The sequence below is a fragment of the Bombina bombina genome, chromosome 1 (genome assembly GCF_027579735.1).
Source record: "Bombina bombina isolate aBomBom1 chromosome 1, aBomBom1.pri, whole genome shotgun sequence".
Taxonomy (NCBI): Eukaryota; Metazoa; Chordata; class Amphibia; order Anura; family Bombinatoridae; genus Bombina; species Bombina bombina.
The window spans coordinates 1,386,897,128-1,386,923,604 of record NC_069499.1 but is presented as its reverse complement, the minus strand read 5'-3'; the positions used below and the strand labels follow the sequence as shown (position 1 = coordinate 1,386,923,604).

General features: G+C 40.9%; 1 protein-coding gene across 2 annotated transcripts in view; it reads left to right on the top strand.

The window, feature by feature from the left end:
* The window catches only part of ANKRD35 (ankyrin repeat domain 35), a 223,107-nt gene that overhangs the window by 99,914 nt on the left and 96,716 nt on the right, over positions 1-26,477 (top strand). For both annotated transcript variants that reach the window (XM_053704528.1, XM_053704530.1), the window contains exon 2: positions 25,534-25,664. In XM_053704528.1, coding sequence (XP_053560503.1) covers positions 25,534-25,664 — 131 coding nt within the window. The remainder of the gene's footprint in view (positions 1-25,533; positions 25,665-26,477) is intronic.

Genomic DNA, 26,477 nt, shown 5'->3' with positions numbered 1-26,477 from the left:
CCTATCCACAAGGAACATCATCGGTTCCTAAGGTTCGCATTCCTGGACAAACATTACCAGTTCGTGGCGCTTCCTTTCGGATTAGCCACTGCTCCAAGGATTTTCACAAAGGTACTAGGGTCCCTTCTAGCTGTGCTAAGACCAAGGGGCATTGCTGTAGTACCTTACTTGGACGACATTCTGATTCAAGCGTCGTCCCTTCCTCAAGCAAAGGCTCACACGGACATCGTCCTGGCCTTTCTCAGATCTCACGGATGGAAAGTGAACGCGGAAAAGAGTTCTCTATCCCCGTCAACAAGGGTTCCCTTCTTGGGAACAATTATAGACTCCTTAGAAATGAGGATTTTTCTAACAGAGGCCAGAAAAACAAAACTTCTAGACTCTTGTCGGATACTTCATTCCGTTCCTCTTCCTTCCATAGCCCAGTGCATGGAAGTGATCGGGTTGATGGTAGCGGCAATGGACATAGTTCCTTTTGCGCGCATTCATCTAAGACCATTACAACTGTGCATGCTCAGTCAGTGGAATGGGGACTATACAGACTTGTCTCCGAAGATACAAGTAAATCAGAGGACCAGAGACTCACTCCGTTGGTGGCTGTCCCTGGACAACCTGTCACAAGGGATGACATTCCGCAGACCAGAGTGGGTCATTGTCACGACCGACGCCAGTCTGATGGGCTGGGGCGCGGTCTGGGGATCCCTGAAAGCTCAGGGTCTTTGGTCTCGGGAAGAATCTCTTCTACCGATAAATATTCTGGAACTGAGAGCGATATTCAATGCTCTCAAGGCTTGGCCTCAGCTAGCGAGGGCCAAGTTCATACGGTTTCAATCAGACAACATGACAACTGTTGCGTACATCAACCATCAGGGGGGAACAAGGAGTTCCCTAGCGATGGAAGAAGTGACCAAAATCATTCTATGGGCGGAGTCTCACTCCTGCCACCTGTCTGCTATCCACATCCCAGGAGTGGAAAATTGGGAAGCGGATTTTCTGAGTCGTCAGACATTGCATCCGGGGGAGTGGGAACTCCATCCGGAAATCTTTGCCCAAGTCACTCAGCTGTGGGGCATTCCAGACATGGATCTGATGGCCTCTCGTCAGAACTTCAAAGTTCCTTGCTACGGGTCCAGATCCAGGGATCCCAAGGCGGCTCTAGTGGATGCACTAGTAGCACCTTGGACCTTCAAACTAGCTTATGTGTTCCCGCCGTTTCCTCTCATCCCCAGGCTGGTAGCCAGGATCAATCAGGAGAGGGCGTCGGTGATCTTGATAGCTCCTGCGTGGCCACGCAGGACTTGGTATGCAGATCTGGTGAATATGTCATCGGCTCCACCTTGGAAGCTACCTTTGAGACGAGACCTTCTTGTTCAGGGTCCGTTCGAACATCCGAATCTGGTTTCACTCCAGCTGACTGCTTGGAGATTGAACGCTTGATTTTATCGAAGCGAGGGTTCTCAGATTCTGTTATCGATACTCTTGTTCAGGCCAGAAAGCCTGTAACTAGAAAGATTTACCACAAAATTTGGAAAAAATATATCTGTTGGTGTGAATCTAAAGGATTCCCTTGGGACAAGGTTAAGATTCCTAGGATTCTATCCTTCCTTCAAGAAGGATTGGATAAAGTATTATCTGCAAGTTCCCTGAAGGGACAGATTTCTGCCTTGTCGGTGTTACTTCACAAAAAACTGGCTGCTGTGCCAGATGTTCAAGCCTTTGTTCAGGCTCTGGTTAGAATTAAGCCTGTTTACAAACCTTTGACTCCTCCTTGGAGTCTCAATTTAGTTCTTTCAGTTCTTCAGGGGGTTCCGTTTGAACCCTTGCATTCCGTTGATATTAAATTATTATCTTGGAAAGTTTTGTTTTTAGTTGCAATTTCTTCTGCCAGAAGAGTTTCAGAATTATCTGCTCTGCAGTGTTCTCCTCCTTATCTGGTGTTCCATGCAGATAAGGTGGTTTTACGTACTAAACCTGGTTTTCTTCCAAAAGTTGTTTCTAACAAAAACATTAACCAGGAGATTATCGTACCTTCTCTGTGTCCGAAACCAGTTTCAAAGAAGGAACGTTTGTTGCACAATTTGGATGTTGTTCGCGCTCTAAAATTCTATTTAGATGCTACAAAGGATTTTAGACAAACATCTTCCTTGTTTGTTGTTTATTCCGGTAAAAGGAGAGGTCAAAAAGCAACTTCTACCTCTCTTTTTGGATTAAAAGCATCATCAGATTGGCTTACGAGACTGCCGGACGGCAGCCTCCCGAAAGAATCACAGCTCATTCCACTAGGGCTGTGGCTTCCACATGGGCCTTCAAGAACGAGGCTTCTGTTGATCAGATATGTAGGGCAGCGACTTGGTCTTCACTGCACACTTTTACCAAATTTTACAAGTTTGATACTTTTGCTTCTTCTGAGGCTATTTTTGGGAGAAAGGTTTTGCAAGCCGTGGTGCCTTCCATTTAGGTGACCTGATTTGCTCCCTCCCTTCATCCGTGTCCTAAAGCTTTGGTATTGGTTCCCACAAGTAAGGATGACGCCGTGGACCGGACACACCTATGTTGGAGAAAACAGAATTTATGTTTACCTGATAAATTACTTTCTCCAACGGTGTGTCCGGTCCACGGCCCGCCCTGGTTTTTTAATCAGGTCTGATAATTTATTTTCTTTAACTACAGTCACCACGGTACCATATGGTTTCTCCTATGCAAATATTCCTCCTTAACGTCGGTCGAATGACTGGGGTAGGCGGAGCCTAGGAGGGATCATGTGACCAGCTTTGCTGGGCTCTTTGCCATTTCCTGTTGGGGAAGAGAATATCCCACAAGTAAGGATGACGCCGTGGACCGGACACACCGTTGGAGAAAGTAATTTATCAGGTAAACATAAATTCTGTTTTATGCTTACCTGATAAATTTATTTCTCTTGTAGTGTAGTCAGTCCACGGGTCATCCATTACTTATGGGATTATATCTCTTCCCCAACAGGAAGTTGCAAGAGGATCACCCAAGCAGAGTTGCTATATAGCTCCTCCCCTCACATGTCATATCCAGTCATTTGACCGAAACAAGGCGAGAAAGGAGAAACCATAGGCCTAGATTTGGAGTTTTGTCGGTAACGAGCCGAAAATCTAACGCCCGCGTTTTTCTGGCCGCACCATAAAAATAACTCTGGTATTGAGAGTCCACATAAAGGCTGCGTTAGGCTCCAAAAAAGGAGCGTAGAGCATTTTTAACGCAGCTTCAACTCTCGATACCAGAGTTGCTTACGGACGCGGCCAGCCTCAAAAACGTGCTCGTGCACGATTCCCCCATAGGAAACAATGGGGCTGTTTGAGCTGAAAAAAAACCTAACACCTGCAAAAAAGCCGCGTTCAGCTCCTAACGCAGCCCCATTGTTTGCTATGCGGTAACCCTTCCTACGTCTGCACTTAACACTCTAACATGTACCCCAAGTCTAAACACCCCTAACCTTACACTTATTAACCCCTAATCTGTCGCCCCCGCTATCGCTGACCCCTGCATATTATTATTAACCCCTAATCTTCCGCTCCGTAAACCGCCGCTACTTACATTATCCCTATGTACCCCTAATCTGGTTCCCTAACATCGCCGACCCCTATATTATATTTATTAACCCCTAATCTGCCCCCCTCAACGTCGCCTCCACCTGCCTACACTTATTAACCCCTAATCTGCCGAGCGGACCTGAGCGCTACTATAATAAAGTTATTAACCCCTAATCCGCCTCACTAACCCTATAATAAATAGTATTAACCCCTAATCTGCCCTCCCTAACATCGCCGACACCTAACTTCAATTATTAACCCCTAATCTGCTGACCGGAGCTCACCGCTATTCTAATAAATGTATTAACCCCTAAAGCTAAGTCTAACCCTAACACTAACACCCCCCTAAATTAAATATAATTTAAATCTAACGAAATAAATTAACTCTTATTAAATAAATTATTCCTATTTAAAGCTAAATACTTACCTGTAAAATAAATCCTAATATAGCTACAATATAAATTATAATTATATTATAGCTATTTTAGGATTTATATTTATTTTACAGGTAACTTTGTATTTATTTTAACCAGGTACAATAGCTATTAAATAGTTAAGAACTATTTAATAGCTAAAATAGTTAAAATAATTACAAATTTACCTGTAAATGAAATCCTAACCTAAGTTACAATTAAAACTAACACTATACTATCAATAAATTAATTAAATAAACTACCTACAATTACCTACAATTAACCTAACACTACACTATCAATAAATTAATTAAATACAATTGCTACAAATAAATACAATTAAATAAACTTGCTAAAGTACAAAAAATAAAAAAGAACTAAGTTACAAAAAATAAAAAAATATCTACAAACATAAGAAAAATATTACAACAATTTTAAACTAATTACACCTACTCTAAGCCCCCTAATAAAACAACAAAGCCCCCCAAAATAAAAAATGCCCTACCCTATTCTAAATTACTAAAGTTAAAAGCTCTTTTACCTTACCAGCCCTGAACAGGGCCCTTTGCGGGGCATGCCCCAAGAAGTTCAGCTCTTTTGCCTGTAAAAAAAAAAACATACAATACCCCCCCCCAACATTACAACCCACCACCCACATACCCCTAATCTAACCCAAACCCCCCTTAAATAAACCTAACACTAAGCCCCTGAAGATCATCCTACCTTGTCTTCACCTCACCAGGTATCACCGATCCGTCCTGGCTCCAAAATCTTCATCCAACCCAAGCGGGGGTTGGCGATCCATCATCCGGTGCCTGAAGAGGTCCAGAAGAGGCTCCAAAGTCTTCATCCTATCCGGGAAGAAGAGGCGATCCGGACCGGCAACCATCTTGATCCAAGCGGCATCTTCTATCTTCATCCGATGACGACCGGCTCCATCCTGAAGACCTCCACCGCGGACCCATCTTCTTCCGGCGACGTCCAACTGCAGAATGACGGTTCCTTTAAGGGACGTCATCCAAGATGGCGTCCCTCGAATTCCGATTGGCTGATAGGATTCTATCAGCCAATCGGAATTAAGGTAGGAATATTCTGATTGGCTGATGGAATCAGCCAATCAGAATCAAGTTCAATCCGATTGGCTGATCCAATCAGCCAATCAGATTGAGCTCGCATTCTATTGGCTGATCGGAACAGCCAATAGAATGCGAGCTCAATCTGATTGGCTGATTGGATCAGCCAATCGGATTGAACTTGATTCTGATTGGCTGATTCCATCAGCCAATCAGAATATTCCTACCTTAATTCCGATTGGCTGATAGAATCCTATCAGCCAATCGGAATTCGAGGGACGCCATCTTGGATGACGTCCCTTAAAGGAACCGTCATTCTGCAGTTGGACGTCGCCGGAAGAAGATGGGTCCGCGGTGGAGGTCTTCAGGATGGAGCCGGTCGTCATCGGATGAAGATAGAAGATGCCGCTTGGATCAAGATGGTTGCCGGTCCGGATCGCCTCTTCTTCCCGGATAGGATGAAGACTTTGGAGCCTCTTCTGGACCTCTTCAGGCACCGGATGATGGATCGCCAACCCCCGCTTGGGTTGGATGAAGATTTTGGAGCCAGGACGGATCGGTGATACCTGGTGAGGTGAAGACAAGGTAGGATGATCTTCAGGGGCTTAGTGTTAGGTTTATTTAAGGGGGGTTTGGGTTAGATTAGGGGTATGTGGGTGGTGGGTTGTAATGTTGGGGGGGGTATTGTATGGTTTTTTTTTACAGGCAAAAGAGCTGAACTTCTTGGGGCATGCCCCGCAAAGGGCCCTGTTCAGGGCTGGTAAGGTAAAAGAGCTTTTAACTTTAGTAATTTAGAATAGGGTAGGGCATTTTTTATTTTGGGGGGCTTTGTTGTTTTATTAGGGGGCTTAGAGTAGGTGTAATTAGTTTAAAATTGTTGTAATATTTTTCTTATGTTTGTAGATATTTTTTTATTTTTTGTAACTTAGTTCTTTTTTATTTTTTGTACTTTAGCAAGTTTATTTAATTGTATTTATTTGTAGGAATTGTATTTAATTAATTTATTGATAGTGTAGTGTTAGGTTAATTGTAGGTAATTGTAGGTAGTTTATTTAATTAATTTATTGATAGTATAGTGTTAGTTTTAATTGTAACTTAGGTTAGGATTTCTTTTACAGGTAAATTTGTAATTATTTTAACTATTTTAGCTATTAAATAGTTCTTAACTATTTAATAGCTATTGTACCTGGTTAAAATAAATACAAAGTTACCTGTAAAATAAATATAAATCCTAAAATAGCTATAATATAATTATAATTTATATTGTAGCTATATTAGGATTTATTTTACAGGTAAGTATTTAGCTTTAAATAGGAATAATTTATTTAATAAGAGTTAATTTATTTCGTTAGATTAAAATTATATTTAACTTAGGGGGGTGTTAGTGTTAGGGTTAGATTTAGCTTTAGGGGTTAATTCATTTATTAGAATAGCTGTGCGCTCCGGTCGGCAGATTAGGGGTTAATAATTGAAGTTAGGTGTCGGCGATGTTAGGGAAGGCAGATTAGGGGTTAATACTATTTATTATAGGGTTAGTGAGGCGGATTAGGGGTTAATAACTTTATTATAGTAGCGCTCAGGTCCGCTCGGCAGATTAGGGGTTAATAAGTGTAGGCAGGTGGAGGCGACGTTGTGGGGGGCAGATTAGGGGTTAATAAATATAATATAGGGGTCGGCGGTGTTAGGGGCAGCAGATTAGGGGTACATAAGGATAACGTAGATGGCGGCGCTTTGCGGTCGGCAGATTAGGGGTTAATAAGTGTAGGCAGGTGGAGGCGACGTTGTGGGGGGCAGATTAGGGGTTAATAAATATAATATAGGGGTCGGCGGTGTTAGGGGCAGCAGATTAGGGGTACATAAGGATAACGTAGGTGGCGGCGCTTTGCGGTCGGCAGATTAGGGGTTAATAAGTGTAGGCAGGTGGAGGCGACGTTGTGGGGGCAGATTAGGGGTTAATAAATATAATATAGGGGTCGGCGGTGTTAGGGGCAGCAGATTAGGGGTACATAAGGATAACGTAGGTGGCGGTCGGCAGATTAGGGGTTAAAAATATTTATTCGAGTGTCGGCGATGTGGGGGGACCTCGGTTTAGGGGTACATAGGTAGTTTATGGGTGTTAGTGTACTTTAGAGTACAGTAGTTAAGAGCTTTATAAACCGGCGTTAGCCCAGAAAGCTCTTAACTACTGACTTTTTTCCTGCGGCTGGAGTTTTGTCGTTAGATGTCTAACGCTCACTTCAGAAACGACTCTAAATACCGGAGTTAGAAAGATCCCATTGAAAAGATAGGATACGCAATTGACGTAAGGGTATCTGCGGTATGGAAAAGTCGCGGCTGAAAAGTGAGCGTTAGACCCTATTTTGAGTGACTCCAAATACCGGCGGTAGCCTAAAACCAGCGTTAGGAGCCTCTAACGCTGGTTTTCACGGCTACCGCCAAACTCCAAATCTAGGCCATAGGGTGCAGTGGTGACTGGAGTTTAATTAAAATTTAGATCTGCCTTAAAAAACAGGGCGGGCCGTGGACTGACTACACTACAAGAGAAATAAATTTATCAGGTAAGCATAAATTATGTTTTCTCTTGTTAAGTGTAGTCAGTCCATGGGTCATCCATTACTTATGGGATACCAATACCAAAGCTAAAGTACACGGATGAAGGGAGGGAAAAGGCAGGAACTTTAAACGGAGGGAACCACTGCCTGAAGTACCTTTCTCCCAAAAATAGCCTCCGAAGAAGCAAAAGTTTCAAATTTGTAAAATTTTGAAAAAGTGTGAAGTGAAGACCAAGTTGCAGCCTTGCAAATCTGTTCAACAGAGGCCTCATTTTTAAAGGCCCAGGTGGAAGCCACAGCTCTAGTAGAATGAGCTGTAATCCTTTCAGGAGGCTGCTGTCCAGCAGTCTCATAGGCTAAACGTATTATGCTACGAAGCCAAAAGGAGAGAGAGGTAGCCGAAGCCTTTTGACCTCTCCTCTGTCCAGAGTAAACGACAAACAGAGAAGAAGTTTGTCGAAAATCTTTAGTTGCCTGTAAGTAGAACTTCAGGGCACGGACTACGTCTAAATTATGCAAAAGACGTTCCTTCTTTGAAGAAGGATTAGGACATAATGATGGAACAACAATCTCTTGATTGATATTCCTGTTAGAAACAACCTTAGGTAAAAACCCAGGTTTAGTACGCAGAACTACCTTGTCTGAATGAAAGATCAGATAAGGAGCATCACAATGTAAGGCAGATAACTCAGAGACTCTTCGAGCCGAGGAAATAGCCATCAAAAACAGAACTTTCCAAGATAAGAGCTTGATATCAATGGAATGAAGGGGTTCAAACGGAACGCCTTGCAGAACGTTAAGAACTAAGTTTAAGCTCCACGGCGGAGCAACAGTCTTAAACACAGGCTTAATCCTAGCCAAAGCCTGACAAAAAGCCTGAACGTCTGGAACTTCTGCCAGACGCTTGTGTAGAAGAATAGACAGAGCAGAAATCTGTCCCTTTAACGAACTAGCGGATAAGCCCTTTTCTAAACCCTCTTGTAGAAAAGACAATATCCTAGGAATCCTAACCTTACTCCATGAGTAACTCTTGGATTCGCACAATATAAATATTTACACCATATCTTATGGTAAATTCTTCTGGTAACAGGTTTCCTAGCCTGTATTAAGGTATCAATAACCGACTCCGAGAAGCCACGCTTTGATAGAATCAAGCGTTCAATCTCCATGCAGTCAGCCTCAGAGAAATTAGATTTGGATGGTTGAAAGGACCCTGAATTAGAAGGTCCTGCCTCAGAGGCAGAGACCATGGTGGACAGGACGACATGTCCACTAGGTCTGCATACCAGGTCCTGCGTGGCCACGCAGGCGCTATCAGAATCACCGATGCTCTCTCCTGTTTGATCTTGGCAATCAGTCGAGGAAGCATCGGAAATGGTGGAAACACATAAGCCATGTTGAAAACCCAAGGGGCTGTCAGAGCATCTATCAGCACCGCTCCCGGGTCCCTGGACCTGGATCCGTAACAAGGAAGCTTGGCGTTCTGGCGAGATGCCATGAGATCCAGATCTGGTTTGCCCCAACGATGAATCAGTTGAGCGAAGACCTCCGGATGAAGTTCCCACTCCCCCGGATGAAAAGTCTGGCGACTTAGGAAATCCGCCTCCCAGTTCTCCACGCCTGGGATGTAGATCGCTGACAGGTGGCAAGAGTGAGACTCTGCCCAGCGAATTATCTTTGAGACTTCCAACATCGCTAGGGAACTCCTGGTTCCCCCTTGATGATTGATGTAAGCCACAGTCGTGATGTTGTCCGACTGAAATCTGATGAACCTCAGAGTTGCTAACTGAGGCCAAGCTAGAAGAGCATTGAATATTGCTCTTAACTCCAGAAAATTTATTGGGAGGAGTTTCTCCTCCTGAGTCCATGATCCCTGAGCCTTCAGGGAATTCCAGACTGCGCCCCAACCTAGAAGGCTGGCGTCTGTTGTTACAATCGTCCAATCTGGCCTGCGAAAGGTCATCCCCTTGGACAGGTGGGGCAGAGAAAGCCACCATAAAAGAGAATCTCTGGTCTCTTGATCCAGATTTAGTAGAGGGGACAAATCTGAGTAATCCCCATTCCACTGACTTAGCATGCACAATTGCAGCGGTCTGAGATGCAGGCGCGCAAATGGTACTATGTCCATTGCCGCTACCATTAAGCCGATTACTTCCATGCACTGAGCTACTGACGGGTGTGGAATGGAATGAAGGGCACGGCAAGCATTTAGAAGTTTTGATAACCTGGCCTCCGTCAGGTAAATTTTCATCTCTATAAGAGTCCCTAGGAAGGGAACCCTTGTGAGTGGTAATAGAGAACTCTTTTCCACGTTCACCTTCCACCCATGCGACCTCAGAAATGCCAGAACTATCTCTGTATGAGACTTGGCAGTTTGAAAACTTGACGCTTGTATCAGAATGTCGTCTAGGTACGGAGGCACCGCTATGCCTCGCGGTCTTAGTACCGCCAGAAGTGAGCTCAGAACCTTTGTAAAGATTCTTGGAGCCGTAGCTAACCCGAAGGGAAGAGCTACAAACTGGTAATGCCTGTCTAGGAAGGCAAATCTTAGGTACCGATAATGATCCTTGTGAATCGGTATGTGAAGGTAGGCATCCTTTAAGTCCACTGTGGTCATGTACTGACCCTCTTGGATCATGGGTAGGATGGTTCGAATAGTTTCCATTTTGAATGATGGAACTCTTAGGAATTTGTTTAGGATTTTTAAGTCCAAGATTGGTCTGAAGGTTCCCTCTTTCTTGGGAACCACAAACAGATTTGAATAGAATCCTTGTCCGTGTTCCGTCCGCGGAACTGGGTGGATCACCCCCATTAGTAAGAGGTCTTGTACACAGCGTAGAAACGCCTCTTTCTTTATTTGGTTTGCTGATAACCTTGAAAGATGAAATCTCCCTTGTGGAGGAGAAGCTTTGAAGTCCAGAAGATATCCCTGAGATATGATCTCCAACGCCCAGGGATCCTGGGCATCTCTTGCCCAAGCCTGGGCGAAGAGAGAAAGTGTGCCCCCCACTAGATCCGTTTCCGGATAGGGGGCCCTCTCTTCATGCTGTCTTAGGGGCAGCAGCAGGTTTTCTGGCCTGCTTGCCCTTGTTCCAGGACTGGTTAGTTTTCCAGCCCTGTCTGTAACGAGCAACAGCTCCTTCCTGTTTTGGAGCGGAGGAAGTTGATGCTGCTCCTGCCTTGAGGTTACGAAAGGCACGAAAATTAGACTGTTTGGCCTTTGATTTGGCCCTGTCCTGAGGCAGAGCATGGCCCTTACCTCCCGTAATGTCAGCGATAATTTCTTTCAAGCCGGGCCCGAATAAGGTCTGCCCTTTGAAAGGAATATTAAGCAATTTAGATTTAGAAGTCACGTCAGCTGACCAGGATTTAAGCCATAGCGCTCTGCGCGCTTGGATGACGAATCCGGAGTTCTTAGCCATAAGTTTGTTAAATGTACGACGGCATCAGAAACAAATGCATTAGCTAGCTTAAGTGCTTTAAGCTTGTTCATAATTTCATCCAATGGAGCTGTGCGAATGGCCTCTTCCAGAGACTCAAACCAGAATGCCGCCGCAGCAGTGACAGGCGCAATGCATGCAAGGGGCTGTAAGATAAAACCTTTCTTAAGGTAACCTTCTAATTTTTTATCCATTGGATCTGAAAAGGCACAACTATCCTCCACCGGGATAGTGGTACGCTTAGCTAAAGTAGAAACTGCTCCCTCCACCTTAGGGACCGTCTGCCATAAGTCTTGTGTGGTGGCGTCTATAGGAAACATTTTCCTAAATATGGGAGGAGGGGAAAAAGGCACACCGGGTCTATCCCACTCCTTGCTAATAATCTCTGTAAGCCTTTTAGGTATAGGAAACACGTCAGTACACACCGGTACCGCATAGTATCTATCCAACCTACATCATTTTTCTGGAATTGCAACCGTGTTGCAATCATTCAGAGCCGCTAATACCTCCCCTAGCAATATGCGGAGGTTCTCAAGCTTAAATTTAAAATTAGAAATCTCTGAATCCAGTCTCCCTGGATCAGATCCGTCACCCACAGAATGAAGCTCTCCGTCTTCATGTTCAACAAATTGTGACGCAGTATCGGACATGGCTCTCACATCATCAGCGCGCTCTGTCCTTAACCCAGAGCTATCACGCTTGCCTCTTAATTCTGGCAATTTAGATAACACTTCTGTCATAACAGTAGCCATGTCTTGCAAAGTGATTTGTAAGGGCCTCCCTGATGTACTTGGCGCCACAAAATCACGCACCTCCTGAGCGGGAGGCGAAGGTACTGACACGTGAGGAGAGTTAGTCTGCATAACTTCCCCCTCGTTGTCTGGTGATAATTTCTTTACATGTAAAGACTGACTTTTATTTAAAGTAATATCAATACAATTGGTACACATATTTCTATTGGGTTCCACATTGGCCTTCATACATAGTGAACAAACAGATTCATCTGTGTCAGACATGTTTAAACAGACTAGCAATGAGACTAGCAAGCTTGGAAAATACTTTTCAAATAAATTTACAAGCAATATAAAAAACGCTACTGTGCCTTTAAGAAGCACAAAAAGCTGTCACAGTTGAAATAACAATGAACCAAATTAGTTATAGCAACCAAATTTTCACAGTAAATGTATTAAGTTAGCAAAGGATTGCACCCACCAGCAAATGGATGATTAACCCCTTAATACCCAAAAAACGGATAACAATTTAATAATTAACGTTTTTATCACAGTCAAACACACTGTCACAGGTCTGCTGTGACTGATTACCTCCCTCAAAATGAATTTTGAAGACCCCTGAGCTCTCTAGAGACGTCCTGGATCATGGAGGATGAAGTAGGAAGATTGTGACTGAATTTTTACTGCGCAAAAAAGCGCTAAAATAGGCCCCTCCCACTCATTTTACAACAGTGGGGAAGCTCAGTTAACTGTTTCTATGCAGAAACAAAAGTTAGCCATGTGGTAAAAATCATGCCCCAATAAGTTTTATCACCAAGTACCTCACAAAAAACGATTAACATGCCAGTAAACGTTTTGAACATACATTTTAAAAGTTATGAAGTGTTATTAATAAGCCTGCTACCAGTCGCTTTTACTGCAGTTAAGGCTCATACATTACTTCAGTATTAACAGTATTTTCTGAGTCAAATTCCATTCCCTAGAAAAATACTTCAGTTTACACACACTCATCAGCCTAATACCAGTCGCTACCACTGCATTTAAGACTGAACTTACATTACATTGGTATCAGCAGTATTTTCTCAGTCAATTCCATTGCTTAGAAAAATAATTTACTGCACATACCTCGTTTGCAGGGGGGCCCTGCATGCTATTCCCTTTTTCTGAAGTTACCTCACTCCTCAGAATGTGCGAGAACAGCCAGTGGATCTTAGTTACGTCTGCTAAGATCATAGAAAACGCAGGCAGATTCTTCTTCTAATGCTGCCTGAGAAACAAACAGCACACTCCGGTGCCATTTAAAATAACAAACTTTTGATTGAAGAAATAAACTAAGTTTAAAAACACCACAGACCTCTCACAACGACCTATCTTTAGTTAGGTTGCAAGAGAATGACTGGATATGACATGTGAGGGGAGGAGCTATATAGCAACTCTGCTTGGGTGATCCTCTTGCAACTTCCTGTTGGGGAAGAGATATAATCCCATAAGTAATGGATGACCCGTGGACTGACTACACTTAACAAGAGAAAGTTAGGAGCCAGGGGTTAAATTCTAGGAGCCAGTGGCTCCCTGGGTCCTGGGATTGTTGAGCCCTTCAATGAGATCAACCCCTGTGTCAACGTGGTTTCTCACTTATGACCCAGCAAAGTTTATGATCATGGGTTGCCAAGTATTAACCCCTGCAAAGTAGTTAAAAACATTGTTATAAAGTCAGCCCCAGAGCAGCAAGGCACTACTGGGAGCTAGCTAAACATATCTGGTGAGCCAATATCAAGAGGTTTTTTGTGTGTAACCACCACCAGCTAGCTCCTGGTAGTGCTTTGCTGCTCCTGAGGCTACCTAAGGGTATTAAGTAAACGTAAAAATAAAAGTAAACCGAAAATTCTTTTTTTAACCCCTTAATGACCAAGGACGTACGCCACACGTTCTCAAAAAAAAATACAGTTAATGACCGAGGACGTGTGGCGTACGTCCTTGGTCTGGAAAGCAGCTGGAAGCGATCCTGCTCGCTTCCAGCTGCTTTCCGGTTATTGCAGTGATGCCTCGATATCGAGGCATCCTGCAATAACCCCCCTTGGCCATCCGATGCAGAGAGAGCCACTCTGTGGCCCTCTCTGCACCGGACGTCGGTGGCCGGTATCGTTGGTGGGTGGGAGCAAGTCTGGGAGGCGGGTGGGCGGCCATCGATGTGCCGAGTGGAGTGGAGGGGGGCGGGACGGACGGGAGCGCGCACAGGAGCGTGCGCGTGCACGGGGGGCGGCGGGCGTGCACGGGGCGGGAGCGGGAGGGAACCGCTACACTGCAGAAAAATAAAGCTGTCAAAAGTAAAAAAAAAAAAAAAGTTTTGAAAGCTGTAAATAAACAGCTAAGGGATCTGGAAGGGGTGGGGGGTTGGTCTTGGGGGGGGGAAGCTACACTACAGAAAAGGGCATTTTTAAAAAAAAAAAAAAGACACATTTTTTACTAAACTGGGTACTGGCAGACAGCTGCCAGTACCCAAGATGGCGCCCATTAAGGCAGAGGGGGAGGGTTAGAGAGCTGTTTGGTGGGGGATCAGTGAGGTTGGGGGGGGGATCCTTCACAGCAGCATATGTAAATATGCTAAAAAAAACACACACACAAAAAGCCCAAATATAGCTTTTATTTTAGTACTGGCAGAGTTTCTGTCAGTACTTAAGATGGCGGGGACAATTGTGGGGTGGGGGAGGGAAGAGAGCTGTTTGGGAGGGATCAGGGGGTCTAATGTTTCAGGTGGGAGGCTGAGCTCTACACTAAAGCTAAAATTAACCCTGCAAGCTCCCTACAAGCTACATAATTAACCCCTTCACTGCTAGCCATAATACACGTGTGAAATGCAGCGGCATTTGGCGGCCTTCTAATTAAAAAAAAGCAATGCCAAAGCCATATATGTCTGCTATTTCTAAACAAAGGGGATCCCAGAGAAGCATTTACAACCATTTGTGCTATAATTGCACAAGCTGTTTGTAAATGATTTCAGTGAGAAACCTAAAATTGTGAAAAATTTAACGTTTTTTTTTTATTTGATCGCATTTGACGGTGAAATGGTGGCATGAAATATACCAAAATTGGCCTAGATCAATACTTGGGGTTGTCTACAACACTACACTAAAGCTAAAATTATCCCTAAAAGCTCCCTACATGCTCCATAATTAACCCCTTCACTGCTGGGCATAATACACGTGTAGTGCGCAGTGGCATTTAGCAGCCTTCTAATTACTAAAAAGCAACGCCAAAGCCATATATGTCTGCTATTTCTGAACAAAGGGGATCCCAGAGAAGAATTTACAACCATTTAAGCCATAATTGCACAAGCTGTTTGTAAATAATTTCAGTGAGAAACCAAAAGTTTGTGAAAAAATTAGTAAAAAAGTGAACGATTTTTTGTATTTAATCGCATTTGGCGGTGAAATGGTGGCATGAAATATACCAAAATGGGCCTAGATGAATACTTTGGGATGTCTACTAAAAAAAATATATACATGTCAATGGATATTCAGAGATTCCTGAAAGATATTAGTGTTCTAATGTAACTAGCGCTAATTTTGAAAAATAATGGTTTGGAAATAGCAAAGTGCTACTTGTACTTATTGCCCTATAACTTACAAAAAAAGCAAAGAACATGTAAACATTGGGTATTTCTAAACTCAGGACAAAATTTAGAAACTATTTAGCACGGGTGTTTTTTGGTGGTTGTAGTTGTGTAACAGATTTTGGGGGTCAAAGTTAGAAAAAGTGTGTTTTTTTAAATTTTTTCCTCATTTTATAAAATTTTTTATAGTAAATTATAAGATATGATGAAAATAATGGTATCTTTAGAAAGCCCATTTAATGGCGAGAAAAACGGTATATAATATGTGTGGGTACAGTAAATGAGTAAGAGGAAAATTACAGCTAAGCACAAACACCGCAGAAATGTAAAAATAGCCTTGGTCCCAAACGGACAGAAAATGGAAAAGTGCTGTGGTCATTAAGGGGTTAACCCCTTAGTGACCAGACCATTTTTCAATTTTCTTACCGTTAGGGACCAGGGCTATTTTTACATTTCTGCTGTGTTTGTGTTTAGCTGAAATTTTCCTCTTACTCATTTACTGTACCCACACATATTATATACCGTTTTTCTCGCCATTAAATGGACTTTCTAAAGATACCATTATTTTCATAATTTTATATAATTTACTATCGCCTAGATTACGAGTTTTGCGTTATGAGCGTTGTGGCCCATAACGCATCATTTTCCCTAACGCAGCCTTTACAAGTCTTGTCGGTATAGGTGTACCGCAAGCCTTTTAGCCTGTACCGCAAAGTCATTACCGCACTCATAAAAATAAAGTTTTTTTCATAGGATTCCCATAGCGCCGGTATTAAAAATTTTGCGGTGAGGCTAAAAAGCGATTTTAGAACCCTCAAAGCATGCATCAGTAACAAAAAAGCCCCCACTGATTTTAATAAAGTAAAACACAAGTATTACCTTATTTACTGCACGTAATTAAACTTTGTATTCTAAAATATTTAAGCATTTAATAAGCGTACAATCACTGGAAAATAGGTTTGTTGTATGTGGTTGTGCAATAAAGCTACTTTTTTAATGTTCCTTTAGTGGGAAGCTACTTTAATGATAAGTCTCTATCTTATTTAGGGTTTCAAGGTGTCCAATATATAACTGGGAGGGGGGGTGGCAGCGCAGTAGCGAGTGAAGCCACCTCCCTGAAATGAGTTTTCGCAGGTTGGGATGTCTGTAACACTACTCTAAAAATTACAAAGTATCTAAATACAAAAACAAAAAAATACTAAGTTACAAAAAATAACAAACACTAAATTACGGAAAATAACAAACGAAATTATCCAAACTAAAAAAGCATTTTACCTAATCTTATAACCCTATCAAAATAAAAAAGCCCACCCAAAAAAAAAAACCTAGCCTACAATAAACTACCAATAGACCTAAAAGGATCTAATCTAATAGCCCTATCAAAATAAAAAAGGCCACCCAAAATAAAATTAAAACCCTAGCCTACAATAAACTACCAATGGCCCTAAAAGGGCCTTTTGTGGGGCATTGCCCCAAAGATATCAACTCTTTTACCTGTAAAATAAAATACAAAGACCCCCCAACAGTTAAACCCACCACCCAACCAACCCCCCAAAATAAAAAACATAAATTTAAAAAAACCTTAGCTACCCATTGCCCTGAAAAGGGCATTTGTATGGGCATTGCCCTTAAAAGGGCATTCAGCTCTTTTACTGCCCAGACCCTAAACTAAAAAATAAAGCCCACCTAATAAACCCTTAAAAAAAGCCTAACACTAGCCCCCTGGCGATCCTTGTCCCGGAGTTGAAGTCCTGATCCAGGCGGCGAGAAGTCTTCATCCAGGCGGCCTCTTAATTCTTCATCCCGGTGGCGAATTCCTGATCCAAGCGGCGAGAAGTCTTCATCCAGGCGGCCTCTTCAATCTTCATCCATTCAGCATCTTCTATCTTGATCCCGGAGGCGTGGAGCAGGTCCATCCTGAAGACATCGGGCATGGAGCATCCTCTTCATACGTTGGCCGCCGTATACTGAATCTTCAATGCAAGGTACGCAATTCAAAATGGCATCCCTTGCATTCCTTTTGGGTGAGAGCTTCTGAAATTCTATTGGTTGTTCAAATCAGATGATTCCTCATCCAATAGAATGAGAACTGCTTAAATCCTATTGGCTGATTTGAACAGCCAATAGGATTTTAACAGCCCTCATTCTATTGGCTGATTCAAAAAAAATTTCAGCCAATAGGAATTCAGTGGTTTCTCACTGAAATTGTTTACAAACAGCTTGTGCAATTATGACACAAATGGTTGTAATGCTTACCTGAGATCCCCTTTGTTCAGAAATAGCAGACATATATGGCTTTGGCATTGATTTTTGGTAATTAGTTGAAATGTTTTTTTTTATTATAGAACACACACATTGAAAGACAATAACAAAAGACAAAGGGAGAGACAAACCTCCATACAATTACTCAAAGATCTTACAACTCTACCTATGGAGCATTATCGTGCCATTGTAATTTTATAAGAGAGCTCAAGTCCATCTTTCTTGCTTCTCCAAACAAAAAAGAGTCTAGGAGTTCTTAAGCTTATGGAATGCTCCTATATCGATGCTTTAGGTATTATCCTTGTACTCGTCCGTTAGTGTGTTCTAGTACTTATTCCAAGACATCATAGGAGAGGAGGAAATGTAGCAAATGGAAAGTAACTCATCTACCTATACGATTCCTCCCACCTCCTTACATATCTTGTATTCATTTTTAACCCCCCCCCTCAACTTTAACACTTTAAATTAATTAACTTAAACAAATAGTTTCAAACTAAAACCAACCTGCCTGCATCATTAAGCCCCGTCTTTACAGTCCAGGAGAGGAGACCCCGACCCTTTGCTCTGTCGTCTGGATACCTATAGTCAGTCATTGACCTGGGGTAGGGTGGCCAGTCAGCCTAGGATCCAGTTGTCTTGTGTAATGTGCGGGTGATTCCCTAAAATATGTCATTTTAAAACCCCTTTAAAACCCCTTCAAGATCCAGTAATTCCATATCTTTAGAAATTGATCTTTAGTTCCTTGTTGGAAGGCCACTATTTCAGACATTTTATATGTGGTTTTAATGATTTTTGGTAATTAGAGACCGCTAAATGCCGCTGCGTACTACACTTGTATTATGCCCAGCAGTGAAGGGGTTAATTAGGTAGCTTGTAGGGTTAATTTTAGCTTTAGTGTAGAGATCAGCCTCCAACCTAACTCTCTTCCCTCCCCCACCCCCCAAAGGTCACCCCCATCTTAAGTACTGGCAGAAAGTCTGCCAGTACTAAAATAAAAGCCTATATATATATATATATATATATATATATATATATATATATATATATATATATATGTGTATGTGTATATATATATATATATATATATATATATATATATATATATAGTTTCTGCAGTGTAGGATCCCCCCAAACAGCTCTCTAACCCTCCCCCCTATTTGCAGCCATCTTAGGTACTGGCAGCTGTCTGCCAGTACCCAGTTTACAGTAAAATTAGGTTTATTTTTATTTTTTTAAAGTATTATACCCATTTTTCCGTAGTGTAGCTGCCCCCCCTCAATACCCTCCCAGATCCCTTTCTCAAATCTTTATTATAGCCCTCTCTCTCCTTCCTTCACTGGAGCTGTTCCATAGTGTAGTGGTCCCACCCGCTCCTGCCCCTTTGCGCGTGCTCCCGCCCCGCTGACGCCCGCTCCGGACCTGAAAATGGAAGTCCTCCAGTGATGAGCTGCTCACCGGCCTCCCTCCTATCCCTCCCACGCCACCAATGATCAGCACCATCACAGAGTGGCCGTCTCTGCATCGGTTGCTTACCAGGGGGTATTGCAGGATGCCTCAATATCGAGGCATCACTGCAATACCCTGAAAGCGGCTAGCACTTGAAACCCCTGAAGACGTGCAGGGTACGTCCTTGGTCATTAACTACCAGTTTTTGTAGGACATACCCTGCACGTCCTTGGTCATTAAGGGGTTAATGATCCATCTTCGTTCTAATCCATCTGAAGCATAAAAGTTTAATTTTTACTTTCATGTCCCTTAAATTACAGGAAAGAGGGATAAAATAAATGATAATGAAAAATGTCAAAGTTGTTTTACTACATTTTATTATAAGAATCTAAAAGTATTTTCTGTCCCTTTAAGCGGTTTCTTTATTTTGAAGAATATGATGCTACATTTGAAGACACTTCACTAATCCATGGGCACAGTGTAAGGTTATTTCATGCGAGTATGAAAAGTATAGTTTCTATAATAATTTTTTTCAGAGTTTCCAAATTATTTATCCTCCATACAACCTATAAAGACCTAGATTACAAGTGGAGGGCAAAAATGGTATCACCGTGGTGCACTAACATTGCTAGAGCACAATCCATAGCGCTCTCATTTTTACCTCCATATTACAAGTGGACATTGACAATGTTAGTTCTTGAGTGAAAGCCTTGGAAATGCTTGGGAGGTCAGATAGTGCTCAATCCCTCACCTAATATGGGGTGACTTCTATGGGGTGTGCTTGAGTGGTAACCCAAAGATAAAATAGTGGAGTTCTTTACAAAGTCTTAAACTATATTTAAATGTTAATATATATATATATATACTGTGTGTGTACTTTTATTCTAGCTCTAGCACTTAACTTCAGGTCTCCAGGCGCTCCATTTTGTTCAGGGCTGTTATGTATTGTGCTTGCTTGCAACGCATAACTCACCACCTGTAATATGAAATATGAGCGATGTTAGCGCAGTCTACAATATCTATTTAAAGTATAAGGAATGCTAAAAATATTAAACAAATGTTGATTATGGCTGCAGGCAGCAGCATTTGTTTAGTTTGGGTGCCAGATATATCAGTGTGAAAATGCCGAAATGAAATTGACGCCGCTGCATGTAGCCATATTCAGCATTTGTTTCACAAATGAAGGAAGAATCTCAATATTTTACCCATGCCTACTAAAAGATTGTCGGCCACACTAACATTTTCTGGTTAAAATCTTTAATCATTGACTTGTAATATCAGATTGTGATCTATTCTTAGCACAGGGTGGTGATATGGATAGTGCACTCTAGTCAACAGCACTCCATTTATAATCTAGTCCATTTATAGAGGCCCATTTATCAAGCTCCAAATGGCTCCGTATTGCTCTCCGCATTCAGCGATGTCTGTCGGACCTGATCCTTTGATAAATAGGCCTCATTATCTAGTCCGTTTATATTCTAGTCCGTTTATATTCTAGTCCGTTTATATTCTAGTCCGTTTATATTCTAGTCCGTTTATAATCTAGTCCGTTTATAATCTAGTCCGTTTATATTCTAGTCCGTTTATATTCTAGTCCGTTTATATTCTAGTCCGTTTATATTCTAGTCCGTTTATAATCTAGTCCATTTTCTAATCTAGTCGATTTAGAATCTAGTCCATTTATATTCTAGTCCAAAGTTATTTAATAGTTTAGGGAACCCAATGAACTCAAATTACTTCCAGAAAACTCCCAACAAGAACTTTAAATGGCATAGTAACTGTTAAAAAAAAGTGCATTGCTTCTCTCAAAAACCACACAATCAGGCTGGTTGATTTAAAGAGATATTAAACAATAGAGCCGCCTTGAGAAAAATCCCACAAAAAATGTGTTTATTTTTTTTAGCATAATATTGTAATATATTTGTCTCTACTTCACACCCATAATCATGCATATCCAGATAACGAAATCTTGAGCTACAATTTGTCTTTCCAAAATGCTTTGAGTGATCTTGCAGTCCTAAACTTGCTAGGCCAGAGAGCTTTAGTGAATCAAGCCCCTTGTAATTACAACAGCTTTGTTGCCTTGCAGTAGATGATCATTTACGCAGAATGCCTTGTTTTCAGTAATTGTTTCTCAATAGTCAAACTCCACCCACCAATTATTAGAAGGAGCCAATCTGGACTTGTAACTTCTAGACAATGATTGCCACTGCCATTTTGTTTTCTGATAACCCTTACTGATGCCAATTATAAACAGATATGTATCAGAGTTATGCTTGTGAATTCTGCAGTGTGCATTTCCAGTTGTCAGAATTGGGAAACCCACAGTTTTGAGAGTTAAATTGCAAGAAAATAGGGCAAAACAAATAATGAAAGTATATTGCTAAATATTTTTACTACCCATAATTAAGCATTTTGTATTTCAATCTCAAGATGTTTTATATATCTTTAATAAACACTTTCAGGAATTAATTTAAAAGAGTTTGGGGCCTCATGATCGAAAACTCCCTGGCATGGAGGATTATATTGCAATGTATGTGTCTCTTCTTCCAAAATCCTACATAGCAATATAAACCGCTCTCAATCTAAAATTTGCCTTTATAAAATCCTTTGAGGGACCCCACAGTTAGGGTTGTCACCTTGGCCATGTTTTCCTGGACACTTATGAGTTACACATGCTGCAGGGTGTGCAGAGGGGAACATGATATGCAACCCTAGACAGCACATAAATAGTGATCCTGGACATCACTATTCATGTTCCTCCCTGCACACCCTGCAGCATGTGTAACTCATATGTGTCTAGGAAAACATGGCCGAGGTGGCAACCCTACCCACAGTACTGAGGAGACACCTTAGAGCTTTAGATCATTGGGCCTTTGTGTTCAAAAGCACACAGTTTACCTATTATGCTCAGCAACAATATACTGCAAGTTAATTTGTGCCTACATTGGGCGTCTAATTATGGGTTTTAAAAATGATACTGCACCTGCTATCACTGCCCTTAAAGGAACAATAAATGATCAATATTTCTATCATGTATATGAAAGAGCTCTATTTAAAGGGATATAAAACAGTTTGTTTTACTGTTATAATAAAATAAGCACTAAGCAGTACTTAAAGGGATAATCTAGTCAAAATTAAATGTTCATGATGCAGACAGAGCTTGCAATTTTAAGCAACTTTCTAATTTACTTCTATTATCAAATTTTCTTTGTTCTCTTGGAATCTATTTTTTAAAAAGCAAGAATTTAAGCTTAGGAGCAAGCTCATTTTGGGTTCAGAACCTGGGTAGCACTTGATGATTGGTGGCTACATTTAGACACCAATCAGCAAGGGCTACCCAGGAGCTGGACCAAAAATGGGCCGGGTCCTAAGCTTATATTTTTGCTTTTTCAAATAAAGATACCAAGAGAATGAAGAAAAATGAAAATGGGGTAAATAAGAAAGTTGCTTAAGATTGCATGCGCTATATCTGAATCATGAAAGTTCCATTTTGACTATCCCTTTTATAGAAATCAGTGCACTATGTATTATTTATCATCAAAATGATTTTATCTTTTATTTCATTTTTTTTCCTTTTTTTAATTTCTTCTGTGAAGGGTCCATTACCCCCTGTCACAACCCCTACAAGAAGTCTACTGTCTGTACAGGAAGGCAAAGTAGAAGTTTTTTCTTTGAAGTGTTGCTAGGAGACACCTAATCTAGATGCAGACTGTATATTGTCCATGCTTAGTAGAGGACTTTTGTTGGAAAAATCATGCTATGGTAGAACTTAAGTTATGTGATGTCTGCTTGCTTATCTAGCTGCAGGCAGTGGCTACACTAAGAATTGCTCATTTATCAAGAAAACATTAAGTACGTTTTTTGCTGTTTTTCTAACACAATCTGTTTCTTTTTTTTGTTTGTTTTTTAACATTTTTTTCTACTGAAGGAGCACTGTTTCATATCCCTTTAAACATGATATATTAAGCCTTTTTTATTATTTTGAAGCTAATAGTAAGTGTATGTCTGTGTACAACTTTCCAAATAACTTCTATTATCAGATTAGCTTCTTTCTCTAGGTATCCTTTGTTGAAGGAGCAGCAATGCGCTACTGGGAGCTAGATGAACAAAACAGGCAAGCCAGTGACATGAGTTATATGTGTAGCCACCAACACTAGCTAGCTCCCAGTAGTGCATTGTTGTTCCTGAGCCTACCCAGGTATCCTCTTCAATAAGGAATACAATGAGAATGAAGCAACTTTGACATAAAAATAAAGTATAAAGTTGTTTAAAACTGTATGCTCTGTCTGAATCATGAAAGAAAATGTTAGGTTTCATGTCACTTTAAGGACTGATTGCCTACAGGATGATGAGCAGAACTTCCTCTAGAGAACAGGGCCTTACGGGCACTTTTTTTGAAAGAAAGAAAATACAAAGACCCCATACATTTTAAAGGGATTTCTATTGGCTGCTACAAGGAAATACCTGATTTTGTGTTAAAGGGGAACAAAAATGCAATAAGAAAATGCTCTGGAGCAGCATTACACTACTGGGAGCTAGATAAACAAATATGGCAAACCAATAATAAGAGGCATATGTGTGTAGTCAATAATCACCAGCTGGCTCCTAGTAGTGCACTGCTGCTCATGTGCCTACCTGGGTATGCTTTTCTAAAAATGGATACCAAGAAAATTAAGTAAATTTGAAAACAAACAAAAAATTCAAATTGCACAAGCTATAAAAACCATGACATTTTATTTTTGACATTCGTGTCCCTTTTGATTTCTCATTGCATCGATCACCTCTTTACTCACATGCATGTTACATCCATTTAATCAGAGGAAGTCACTATAAACCACTGTGAATCATTTATAATGTTTTATATCTTAGCACATTCACTGGTACAAAGACTTAGTGAAGAATGGTAATGTCTACTGTAAAATACAAGACAAACTGGCTGCGCAGCGTGGGGCAACTTGTTATCAGCTGCCTTGTTGCTGGTTGCACAAGAGGGATGAATCAGGGAATGGTGACAACATAGTTAGGCAAAGGGTGTTCCCAAAAGTGTGACACAAGATGAGGAAAAGTGGTTTTGTCCTTAAGTTGACAGACAGGTATTCTAACACAAGAGTGAACCTAACTGAGGTTGCCTGTTGTAATAAACATTACATTAGAACCACTTGGAACAAGCAAAACAAAGAGCTGTAGGTGGAGAAGAACAACCTCAGGGATATATAAGCTAAAGCAACATGTTACTTTCCTTAATAATTAAAGTTTACTAGATCATTTATATTAAGTTCAACATTCTGTGACCAGGGTACATTTTCTTTCTTCTGACGCAAGATTATGTAAGTACAGAAAATGTCAGAGGTCATTGCATGTGTTGTTTTTGTAAATAATTATTTTTTTTAACAATGGTAGATATCTGGAATAGCTTTCCAGTAAAAGAAATGGATAATATCCAGGATACATAAAACTTAGTAGGCAGCGAGAATATTGATGAGTCAAGCACGCTTTATTAGTAGCAAGCAAAGGCTATCTTTATGTAGAATAGATATAAAAAAAATTAGGAGCCACAATTAGGAGTATAAATTGCAGATTCCAGGCTTGTAGAATTTGTAAAGTACTTAATAGGTTGGGATTATTCAAAACTGAACTTTATATACATTGTTAAAGGGGTTAGTTATAAGTGGCACAAACAAGAATAAAGAACCTAAAATACTTTTGGATCAGATAAAAGTTTTACCACTAAATAAAAAAGGGAACATACTAGCACTGGTTGGCTGGCACACCTTGTAAGGTTCTGGGCCAGTCACATGTCTGGTTTGGCCATGGGCCAACTAACTTACGTCTATACCTGACAGGTGTTCTTAATTGCTTTGTGATGCTTCCAGCTTACAGACTCTTATCTATTTCATGACTGTTACAACAGGTGTACCAGCACACATTGTGTATGTCAGTTGTGTGGGAGGATGCTTCACAACAGTCACACCTCTGTCTTTGTGTATGTAGTGTCTATGATGAATATAGGGAATAGTTTCCCTAAATCAACTGATCTGAAAACAACCCCACTAAGTTAATTAAAAAAAATACACATAGAAACATTTTTATTTTAAGTTTGAAATTATTGTAGGGGTTCGTTAAAGGGAAATAATTAAAAGATTTTTCTGCAGTTTTGTAATAAAAGTCAAACCCCCCCCAAGAGTTGCCTTATTTAGAGAAGCCAATCTGGACGTATTACTGGAATAAACCAACCACTGTCATTTTGTTTGCAACACTATTATGTGTCACATGTGTCACTCATTTCCCAGCAAGATATCAAATTAGCATTACTGGGTAAACCTGTGGTATATGATGCTTGTTGGTAGCTGCATGCTGTTCTGGATATACTTTACCTGCCGATGTTTCCAAACCATTGTACAACAATACAAAAACAAAGACTAACTCTCACTTTTTACCAGGTGGAGAAATGGAACAGACATGACCAGAAGCTCTTTGAGGCGGTGGAGAAAGGAGACGCGAAGAAGGTTTCTTCTATCCTGTCCAAGAAGCTTATCAGACCAACCAAGATAAGCCCCAAAGGACAATCTGCGTACGTAGAGCTTTTTAACACTTTTGAAGTTCTCCTAACCCAGCCACTTTCAACATCTTTGTCAGCAAAATTAAGGTGGAATAGTTATTGTGATTATAATTAGAATTACTTAAACCCTATGGTATAATTAAAATTCAATATAAGAAAAATTTGGGCTGAAATCCATGCTTCGTCTTGCAATCTACTATAAATTGTTTTACACTATTTGAGTCATAAACTTGCTTTGTAAGGAAATACAGTTAGGTCCATAAGTATTTGGACATTAATAAAGTTATAGTTTTTTTAACTATAAGAAGAAAAGGATGGGAGTTGAATTTATATAATGAATTTATACAGCATTTATATATTTATACAGCAGACTGTCAGCTTTAATTTGACAATATTTACATCCAAATTGGGTGAATGGTTTAGAAATTACAGCACATTTTATTGGTAGTCTCCTTGTCAAGAAACCAAAGTAATTGGACAATTGACTTAGAAGCTGTTTCATGGCCAGGTGTGGTCCGTTCCCTGATTATTTAATTAACAATAAAGCAGTTAAGAGGTATGGAGTTGATTACAAATGTGAATGGAAGTAAATCAGGCCATCATTAGACTGTAAAAATAAAACAATCAGAGAGATAGCAGAAACCTTAGTAGTTGCCAAATCAACAATTTGGTACATTCTTAAAAAGAAGGAACGCACTGGTGAGCTCAGCAACACCAAAAGGCCAGGACAAACACAGAAACAACTATCGTGGATCATCGCAAAATTATTTCCTTGGTAAACAAAAACCCCTTCAGAACATCTAGCCAAGTCAAGAACAATCTCCA